This window comes from Pipistrellus hanaki (genome assembly GCF_964339955.1).
Source record: "Pipistrellus hanaki genome assembly, chromosome: 14".
Classification (NCBI taxonomy): domain Eukaryota; kingdom Metazoa; phylum Chordata; class Mammalia; order Chiroptera; family Vespertilionidae; genus Pipistrellus; species Pipistrellus hanaki.
The window spans coordinates 21,906,094-21,916,043 of record NC_140516.1 but is presented as its reverse complement, the minus strand read 5'-3'; the positions used below and the strand labels follow the sequence as shown (position 1 = coordinate 21,916,043).

The window sequence follows — 9,950 nt, the reverse complement described above, 5'->3', positions numbered from 1 at the left end:
GTAGGAGGGAAGTCTTCATTAAAAACAATTATCAAAATGTGGCATGGTTTTGAACGTGTCAAACAAAATCGGCCAAGCTAGGAAATAGGAACCTAAGAATAACGCCAGTCACTAGAAAATCTGACACTGAAGTTTAAAAACTTCTGGTTAGTGGTTATGGAAAGAGGTATTGTACATCTTTGAAATTTGAACAGGGAAAAAAATAAGAAAAGGGTTAATTACTTCCACATATTAGAACTCCAATTCTAGTGCTAGTAAGGACGAAAAGTAGCTTCTGAGAGTAGCTATTGCTCTCTCTGCTAAAGTACAGGCAATCGGTTATCAGCCAGGACTAAGGTCAGGGTTTTCAGGCAGTGTAGCTGAATAGTCATCACTCCAATGTGTTGTTACTCTTGTATAAGGATCCAGAAGCAGTGGGTGAAGTTAAGTAGGCCCAATTTTAGAGAAAGATAAGTTCATATAGATTTTTTTTTTTTTGGTGGCTTTAGATTTTATAATCACTGCAAAAGGCTTGCAGTAAAATGAACCCCATAATGTTCTCTTGCAAACCATCATCCAGTACCATGGAGGACAGTATTTGCCTATTTAATTCAAATTCTCTTTGAAATTTTAGGGTTGGTGTACACCTACCTTATCTAATGAGCTGGGTATTTTGGTAATCTCTAGACTCACCAAACCTATAGCAGATGAATGATCCTTCCCAATGGGGATAATCAGGGAGAAATGTGTCTGGGGTAATTTCTTTGGCGACCCATTAACACCGTCATCAGCCGTGTCTGAATGCATTTTTGATCTGAAGAGGTGATGCTGCTTTTCAAAAAGCTTTCTGTGGTCATGAGACTAATCCAGGAACCTGAAAGTCATTCCCAGCTTGGCCAGGCCACCACACTTTCCACAAAGCCACATTTCGCCTGAGAGCCTGCCCCTGGTCAGGTTTCTGAAAGCAGTTGCAAGCCTGCAGTTTCTGAGTGGGCACTTGTTAGTAAGTATTTATTTTCCGGAGCCCACTCAGGAGTGGTGAGAAGCTATAGGCTGTGGTAGAGGACAGAACAATGAGTCAAAGGAACGCCTCCCCACTTTTACACCAATGTAATGGGGAAATCCCCTGAACACCAGCGTTTGATTATGAATGAAGATTGCTTTGGGGCGAGAGGGCTGGTGTTGAAAGGCTAGCAAAGAAAACTTGGATATCCTGGCTTGGTCAAAGCACTGAAAAAACACTGCGTGACTATTGAATTTCCATCCAGCAAATCTTTCAGAAATGATTTCTAGAGCAGAAATATTGTTGAAAAGTATTTATTTACACTATAGTTATAAACCATCCATTATCTGAACTTCCGTTAGTGGTTTTTGTGTTAGAATAAATCATTTATGTTTCCACGACTATTAAAAGCTAATAACCAAACAAGTCAGTTCAGCAACATTATTTACATTGTTAACTGCAATTTGACTACAAAGGTAACACTTTTAAGTCACAAAACAGAGCATACAAAAATATACTTTCTAAAAAAAAAAAAATTCCAAATATTAATAGGCAGATATATACAGCCATCCTAAACCCAGGGAGTGATTTTTTTTTTTCATAGTAAGGCAACCCATTTACATGCAGACTCTGTAGCATTGTCTACATCACACAAGGCACCAAGGACACTTCCAACACAACTGCATGCATCCTAGCTTCAGAGAATATATGTACATCCCTTTCAAATAAGTTAACCTCCGACTCACTTCAAGAGGTCATAAATGCTTTACTTTTTTTTTTTTTTTCCCAAAGGTTCAGAACTTGGAGTACAGTGCACATCAAAAATACACAAAAATCTGAGTGGATTTACACTGCAAAAATAATCTTCACGTTTCTCAAACAATTCAAAAAGGAGCAGGTATTGCTATGTCCCTCCCATCACATTGCACTTCCGTTCTCCGAGTCTATAATACATATTGCTTAAAGGGTTGAGAGGACTAGATACACACTCTGATTCACTGATCCAGGGCCACACATGGCCGCATAAAGACCATGCGCTCCTCGTTTGTACGGTGTTCCCCAAAATCAATCCCAAGCCATAAAGTGCATGTCAGTTTTGCTTCTGTCTTTGCTGCTCCCCCCACCGGAAAGAATCAGCATCTCCCAACCTACTGTAGAAAACGTCTCAGGTCAACTCTGATGCTCAGAGTCAAACACCTGTAAATTGGTCAAAATAAGAGGGGGGGGGGGGGCAGCAACACCTAGCCAGACCACCCTTGAAAGCAGGGTTAAGGCCTGAGCCCTCTAGGCCAGGGGCTCCCACCGAGCCTCCTTCCAAACCTCTCCAGAGCCTTCGGTGACAGTCAACTCACCAAAAAAAGACTAAGGTGGGCCAACGTGTAGGAAGGACCTGCTCCTGAATGGAAAGGGGGCAGTGCTGGGCTCCACCAAGGCCCTTTGCCCAGAGAAGGGAGAGGGGGGCAGGAGAGGGTGGTAGTGTTTGTTGTGCAGCTCCAGCGGACCCAGGGCCTCTGGGACATCAAGAAACTGTCAGCCTGAGTCTGGTCTCAAGGTGTCCTGGTCCTAGAGGAGCAAGTGGCCAGGGACCCTCCTCCCATGGCGCCGCTGTTGCTGCCGCCGCACAGGGGCCCTCCGGCCTGCGTGCCCCCAGGGCACGAAGAAGCCATGGAAGCAGCTGGCCCGGACGAGGAGGAGGGAGCGCTGCCTTTGCGCTCCTTCTGTCTCAGGTGGATCTTGGTGTGGCGCTTCCTCTCGTCGCTCCTGGCAAACTTGCGGCCACAGTAGTCACAGGCAAAGGGCTTCTCGCCCGTGTGCGTGCGGATGTGGGTGGTGAGGTGGTCGCTGCGGCTGAAGTTGCGCATGCAGATCCGACACTGGAAGGGCTTGTGGCCCGTGTGGATGCGGATGTGCCGGGTCAGCTCGTCGGAGCGGGAGAAGCGCCGGTCACAGCCCTCCGCGGGGCACGGGTAGGGCCTCTCGTGCACCGGCGTCTTGCTGGGCCTGTTGGGGTACTTGCGAGGCCTCAGGATGGGCCGCAGGGGCAGGTGGTGAGGGTTATAAGCGGCGGCAACAGCAGCTGCTGTGGCAGAGCTGCTGCCGGGCATCCGGGGTCCCTCGCTGCCTCCACTGGCCCCTGGCCCGGTGGCCCCGACACTGGGGCCCCCCAGAGTGAAGTTGCGGATGGTGGAGAGTGGGGTGAGCGGAGGCGGGACCCGCAGGGAGTCCAGGGGGCAGGGGAAGGGCTTGCGGTCTGGGCCAGCTGCACCGTGTAGGTCCCTCTGGCACTGCGAGGGGAAAAATCCAGGGTAGTCTGGGATCATGGGGAAGAGGCCTGGGTCCGTGGTGGGCTTGGGGGATGGGTAGGAAGGAGGCGGCGGGTAGCCCAGAGAGGAGGCGGTGGAGGTGGTGCTCGGGGACAGGAACGCGGAGGGGTCCTGGTAGAGGTCCCCGGTGCAGCCGGAATAAGGAGGTGGTGGCGGCGGCGGCGAGTAGAGGTGGTCCAGGTCGGGCTGGGTCTGGGACATGGTGCACACGCCCAGGGGTCCGGCGCCCAGCGGGTTGGGGGAGGCAGAGGTGACACTGGATGAGGCTGTCGTCGAAGCTGGGGAAGTGACCCCTTGAAGGATGCCTGCACTCACAATGTTGATGATGCCTTCCGGGTAGCAACTGGCACCGGCGTACTGGGGGTCGATGGAGAACTTGCCCATGTACGTGAAGGTCTGGTTTCGGGGTGCGGAGACGGGAGCAAAGCTGCTGTGATACGGGAGATCCAGGGACCTCTTCTCTCCAGTCATGTCAATGTTGATCATGCCATCTGGGGAGAAGGAAAAAGGGAGGTGGAGCAGTGAGAACGCAGCCAAGAATCCCTTCTCACCCCCTCTCACCCGGGTCTATATGAGCATCTTAAGCACTTTAGGGTTGGGGAGGGAAATTGCTACCCAGAGACCCCACTGTGGTAGTCAGGACAGTCCGGGATTCAAACTACCTCCAGGAAAGCAGGATGGGCTACTCTCAATCCAGCCGTCCCTCTTCCCCATACACACAGCCATCTGTGGCTCTAGTCCCCAATAAAAACACCCAATAATAGCAACAACATTAAAAAGTCCTCATCTGCCTGAACCGTCTTCTCCCTCTCCTTTGCCCGGGGATCCCACGGCTGCGGCGCCGGGCAGACACCTCCCAGACAACAGATCCCAACAGATCGCAGCCAGTGCCGCCAAGTTGCAAGCCCTAGAGGGGAGCCCAAGAAAAAGGGGTCCGCGATTTCCCGGCTGCTCCCCATCTCTGGTGCCTTCCCTCTCCCCCTCCCTTTCTTGCTGCGCTCCTGCAGGAGGCTGCCGGAGGGGATCCGGCGCTGCGGTGGAAGGAGTTCATGGGTTTCCTTTCCCTTCCAATCTGGCCCCACACCCGCACGTCCCCGGCCCAACCCGGGGCCAGCTGGGCTGCGGGGTTTCCAGAAAGGCGCGGGGGGCGGGGGGGCGCGGCGGGACACTCCTTTTCTCCGCATCGCCAAGAAAACCAGCGGCGCGGGTGTCTCTCAGGGCCTCGCTGGAAGCCACTTCCCGCCGTGTCCTGCCCTCCTCTTCATCCTCCTCCTCCGCCCCCTCCTCCCGGCCTCGCCAGCCCCCTCCACTTCGCGGGCGGCGCACAGGTGGGGGCGCTCCCCAAGGCCGCGCCGGGAGCGCGTTCCGGGGCTCCCCCGGGTCTGCGCCGCCGGGGAGCGAGCGGCGGGCGCTTTCCTCCGGACCTGCGCCGCCGCTCGGCTCTCCAGGCGCGCAGCTCTCTCCTCCAAAAGCCCCGAACTTTCTCGTCATTTTGCCCCTCCCCGGGGAGAGGGGAGGCCGGGATGCCGCCGGCCGATGGGCCAGCACGGGTCCCCAAGTCTGGCGGGTGCATCGCTTCCACTCTCCCGCCTGAGCCCCCCGGGAACCGGGCGCGCGCGGCGCACGCCAGCCGGCTGGCTCGCTGGCGACCCGGTCCCTCCGCCCGCGCGCCCGGCTCCAGCATCCGGATCCCCACGCCCAGGGGTTCCTCTCCTGCACCCACTTCCAAGTCTCTCAAGGCGGTTCTGTCCACACCGATCCCCCTTCTCGCCCAACCCCTCTCTCCTCCAAGCCCTGCACATGTACCGCACCCCACCCACAGCCCCCCGGGTGGCGTGGGTCCCCGGTGCGCGAAGAAGGGAACACGCGCGCGCGGCTTACCTCCGGCCACTCCGTTCATCTGGTCAAAGGGGCCTCCCAGCTCGGCATTGGGGAAGATGGTCACCGACGTGGCGAGGTCCTCCACCGGGTAGATGCTGTCGGGCAGCTGGTGCACAAAACCACCGAGAGTTACTGGGATTTTGTCTAAGGCCTTGGCGGTCATCATTTGCTCCTCGCGCAACCTGGAGACCCGACTCCCTCGCTACCTGGGGTGCCAGAGAAGCCGTGTTGGAGAGGGGTTGGACGGAGCCTTAGGCTGGTATCTCCTTGTGCCCTCCACACTTAAAAGCAACCCCCAAAAAAGAAAGAAGGGGGGAAAAATCCAGGAGCAATAAAAAAAAAACTAGCAAACAAGTTGCTGTCTCTCTTTTTTTTTTTTAAGAAGAAGAATGGCTTATGTGCCCCGGACTCTCTCCTGCGTTCCGGCTGGGAAGCCAGGAGCTGCTGGTGTAGTGTTATGATCACAGTGTGTCCCCTCGCCGAGCTATTAATCAATTGCCGCTCTCTGGGTTAGTCGGAAAGTGTGGCTCTAAGTATTTATGGGCAGGTCCTCAATGCCCGTGACGTCGCTGCCCATATATGGACTGAGGAAAAGGGCCGGGCCAGCCGCCTTCTGACGTCACGAGGCTCATTTGCATACGGGCTCGGCGGCGCGGGCTCCGCCGGGCTCGCCGCTCCCGCCTCGGATTAAGCCCGCGGGTCCCCGTGGGGGTCGGGGGCGCGCGGCCGGAGCCCGCAGCGCGGGTGCGAGACGGAGGGCCTGGCGGGGAGGGGGGCGCACGGTGGCTCCAACCCAGGCCACTAGGGGTGAGCGAGCGGGTTCGGGCGGCGGCGGCGAGGCCTCCCCCGGGGCGGGCGGGGAGGAATTCCGGTTCTCCGGGACTTTCCAAAAAAGGCGAAGATCCGGTGCCGGCGACTCCGCCTCCCCCAGCCCTTGTTTGGAGAGGCCATTCCGGAAAATTAAACTTCGGAAAGAAACCGAGCGGAGCCGAGACGCGACAGTCAAACCCCTACTCACTTTTCTTGGCAGCTCAAAACCGCAAGAAGCGCAAGGAGGCAGCGAAGAAGAAGAAGGAGAAGAGAGAGAGAAAAAAAAGAAGCTTCGTGCATTCACGGAAGCTGACTGCTTTTTTTCTGAATTACTCGGTGGAAAGAAGTCGCTGGTGATAAGAGTGCATGCGGTATTGCTTTTTTGGAAAGTCTGTTCTATTTATACTGGAGCGAAAACGGAACAGGGGTTGGGTTGTTTGTTTGTTTAAGTATTCTGGGTACCTTGGGGCCCGGGGCGGGGTGGGGGGGAGAGGGAAAGAAGGAGGGAGGATAAACCCTAGGAGGAGCAGAATAATTTGGAGCTTGGAGAGAAATCCTCTCCATGCTCCAAGTCTGAGACCACCCCGCTTCCTCTGCCCGCGCGCTCCCCGCCCCCCTCCAGCTGCCGCGCGGCTCGGGCGCCCTTCCCGGCGCGTCTGGGCGGTCGGCTGTGCGGGGGCGTCCAGATGGAGGCTTGGACATTCACCCTGCCCCGCCACACACACACACACACACACACACACACACACACACACTCACTCTCACTCTCACACACGCTCCACTTCCGACGCACACGCTCCCGCCCCCGCCGCCTGCTGCACACACCCACTTGCACACCTTGTGCTGCGCACACACCTCCCTGCTGACAGCGAGCCGGGGCGCCCGCCCGGCCAAGGGAGAGCCCGGCCGGCAGAGCGGGGGCCCGGGGCTGGCTTGCTGGGCAGAGTGCTCTTCGAAGACACCCATCCATCCTCACCTTACTGCCTCCCCCACTGCCACTGGCAGCCCCCGACCCGACACCCCGGGGGGTGCGCCCTGTGGGCACACGTCCTGCTCCAGAACACACGTATTAGAAGGCATAGTATCCCCTTTCCTTGTCCTGGAGGAGCTCAGAGAGGTCCTGAAAGCAAACAGCATCCCCAATGCCAGTTTTGAGCCACGATCACCCACGACGCGTTTTTCTTTGCGATCAAAAGAAAAGAAGAACCTGACCCCAGTGCAAACCTTTCTGTTTAGGTCTCACAGCCCTTAAAACACACACACACACACACACACACACACACACACACTTTGCAGAAATACAGAGAGCGGCGGGTTAATGGCTCTGCTGCACGCACGGCTGCCACCTGCCCGGAGCACCCCGGCTCCCCGCCCGGAGCACCCCGGCCCCCAGCACCGGGAGCGCTCCAGGCCCCGCGGGAGGCTTGTCCCCAGTGCCCAAGCCTGGCGCACCGACGCCCGCCCGGCCCCTTCCCGCCCCAAGGCGGCCCACGTCGGGGATACAGCGCGGGGGCAGCAGCCTCCAGGGCCCGGCCCTTTCCCGCCCGCGGGCCGGGGCCGCACCGGCCGCGTGGGTCTCGGGCGGGAGGGCGGGAGGGAGCTAGGGCGCCACGCCGTGGAGGGAGAAGGCGCTGCAGGCGGCTCTCCCGCCGCTCACCTGCCGCGGCCGCGCCGCAGCCGCAGGAGGAAGCCGAGCGGCTCCCGCCCGGCCCCGCGGAGGTCAGAGCCTCCGGGAGGCCGGGGCGGCCGGGGCTCCCCCACCGGAGCGCCGCTTCTCCCCCCGCCCGCGGCGCGATCTGCTCTCCGGGGCCGGCACGCTCCTTCCTTCGAGCGCCCGGAGGGAAAAGTTTCTCGCTAGTTCTGCGCGCCCTTTTCCAATGGGAGGTTTAAGAAAATGGAAGGAAATCGCACCCTCGTGGGTACCCCACCCTCGGCAGAAACGTGCAAAGAAAGAAAGAAATAAAGAAGCCAAGAGAACTACGCGCTTACCACGTGCGCCAGCCCGTTCCTCCTGCGATCCGGCCGGTCCTGCGGTCCCCGCGCTGACCACCGGCAAGACGACGCCTCGGAGGGGAGCCCGACTCGCATCTCCAGCCCTGAGTTCAGGGGGGGAAAAAGAGGGGGGGGGGTGACCGAGTTATGCAAATGTGGGTCGTGGCAGCGGGGTTCGGGTTACGGCCCCCCGCAGCCTCCGAGGTGAGGCACCCACCGGTGGCGAGCGCGGGCGCGGCGGCAGCGAGCGCTTCGCTCCTCTGGGCGCACGTGGGCGGGCGGGCGGGCTGGTGGCCGGGGCCGCCCCGCTGCGGGCGCTGCCGCCAACCCCGCCGCTGGCCACCAAGCGCCGCCCCGAGGGGGAGCTCCCGGCGCCCCGAAAGCCGGCTGAGCGAGGCGCACCGGGCAGGACGCGATCTGTGGGGGCGGCTCTGGCCAGGGGGGAGCCGCGTGGGTTTGGGGGGCGGCTACTCATCCGGAAGCTGGAGGCTGGGTGGGGGGGTCCCCCGGGGGAGGGGAGGGAGTCCCACGGAGGAGAGGCGGTTCGTAGGAAAAGCAAGTTAGAGTAAATGGGAGTGACCGACCCTCTGGAATGATTCGGAGCTTTCCAACAACTCCCCGAGCTGCGCCACGCCAAGCCCAAGCCCCGGTGTGCAGGGTGTGCCGGGAGGTGGCGGGGAGCAGAGGCAAGCAGCAGCGGCAGAGAGGCTGTGCGGGCTCCGGGGAGGGTGCCTGGGGCCCGTCCTGGGAGGCCTTCCCTGAATCTCCACTGGAAACGGGTCAGTAGATACCTCCTGCTACCTTCTTCTTTTTTTAAATTTCTTTTTTATTTTCTGAGAGTGTAATGGAACAAAACGTAGGCATGATCATTTCAAACCCAGCCACCCTATGGATCGGTAATAAATTCAGGAAGCTCAAGTGACTTGCCTAAAGTCACGCAGCTAGGAACTGGTGGTGTCCAAGTTTGCAACCCAGTCTTCTGACTCCAAGTACACTCACTGCTCTGGTCGCTATGTCCTTCCCTCGGGAAAACCCAGTCCTGGAAAGGCAACTGTTCTGTGAGGATTGGAAGCCTGGGTCAGCCTACGAGGGAAGAAACAGATGAAGTTCTCCAACTTCACCTCTTTTCTCTGGCATTTCTGAGGAGAGGAAAGCTGAGGTCAGGGCTTTAAAGAGGCAAGGGACTGACATGGACACACACACACACACACACACACACACACACACACACACGGAGAATTAGGATTCTTGGGCTCCTCACGTATTTATGGACAGAGTGACCAGGTTGGCACAAAGTCAGCCTACTAATAGGCCCAACCCCCTACTGTATCCTTCCTGGAGGGAAGGAAAGGTGAGAAAAGAAATCGGTGATACAGATTTTAAAAAAATAAATAAATAAAAGTGAGAGATAAGAACTCCAAAGGTGTTTACAGAGCAAGATACTGCGCTGGGAAGGGGTGGGGGAAGGAGAGAGGAATGTGTCAGTTGAATACCGAGATGTCATGTCCTATACCATGGTCTCTGCATTTAGGCGCTTGAACTTATTTTGATCAAAAATTGAACAAATAAATGCCATTCTTTAAAATAGAGCTGTCAGAATGATCAAGTGAATGGGTTGGAGGAGCAAATGGATGCCAGGTTCTGGTGTGCTTTGTCCTGATTCCAGACGCAGAAAGTAAAAGAGGAAGGAAGCATGGGAGCCCTTTAGATTTCCCCCTGAGCGTGGGGGGTCGGATGGGGGCGAGGAGCAGGGGAAACAGCCTGAGGGTCCTGGCTGGCCCTCAGACTCCCCTCTGTGAGTGGTTTTCAGCGTTCCCCCCACCCCCACCCCCAGACACTGAGAATCACAATCAGCCATGAGGCATGTTACAAACCATTTGTATAACACTTGCATTTTGATTTATTAAGAAACATTTTGAACATCCTTGTAGACTATTTCTATTATGTCATTTTCACCCACT

The 9,950-nt window shown here is 57.3% G+C and overlaps 1 protein-coding gene across 2 annotated transcripts; it reads right to left on the bottom strand.

Moving 5' to 3' along the window:
* Positions 1–1,325: 1,325 nt before the first annotated feature.
* On the bottom strand, positions 1,326–8,088 carry EGR2 (early growth response 2). 2 transcript variants are annotated; one of them, XM_084903963.1, is made up of 3 exons: positions 7,987–8,088; positions 5,188–5,293; positions 1,326–3,797 (listed from the first exon to the last, which is right to left on the bottom strand). In XM_084903963.1, the coding sequence occupies exons 1-3, from the start codon at positions 8,083–8,085 to the stop codon at positions 2,530–2,532; spliced, it is 1,473 nt and encodes a 490-aa protein (XP_084760089.1). In that variant the 5' UTR covers positions 8,086–8,088; the 3' UTR covers positions 1,326–2,529. The 2 variants fall into 2 exon arrangements, with proteins under 2 accessions (XP_084760089.1, XP_084760090.1); XM_084903964.1 differs by lacking the exon at positions 7,987–8,088 and adding an exon at positions 5,394–5,971.
* Between the last annotated feature and the right edge of the window lie 1,862 nt (positions 8,089–9,950).

What these genes read in the sequence shown, in the direction of transcription:
- EGR2 (XM_084903963.1), bottom strand. Translation starts at nt 8,085, where the DNA reads ATGCGAGTCGGGCTCCCCTCCGAGGCGTCGTCTTGCCGGTGGTCAGCG. An exon ending in GGAACGGGCTGGCGCACGTG is followed by an intron (nt 5,294 to 7,986) that starts GTAAGCGCGTAG and finishes TTTGTGCACCAG; the next exon opens with CTGCCCGACAGCATCTACCC. An exon ending in GATGAACGGAGTGGCCGGAG is followed by an intron (nt 3,798 to 5,187) that starts GTAAGCCGCGCG and finishes CCTTCTCCCCAG; the next exon opens with ATGGCATGATCAACATTGAC.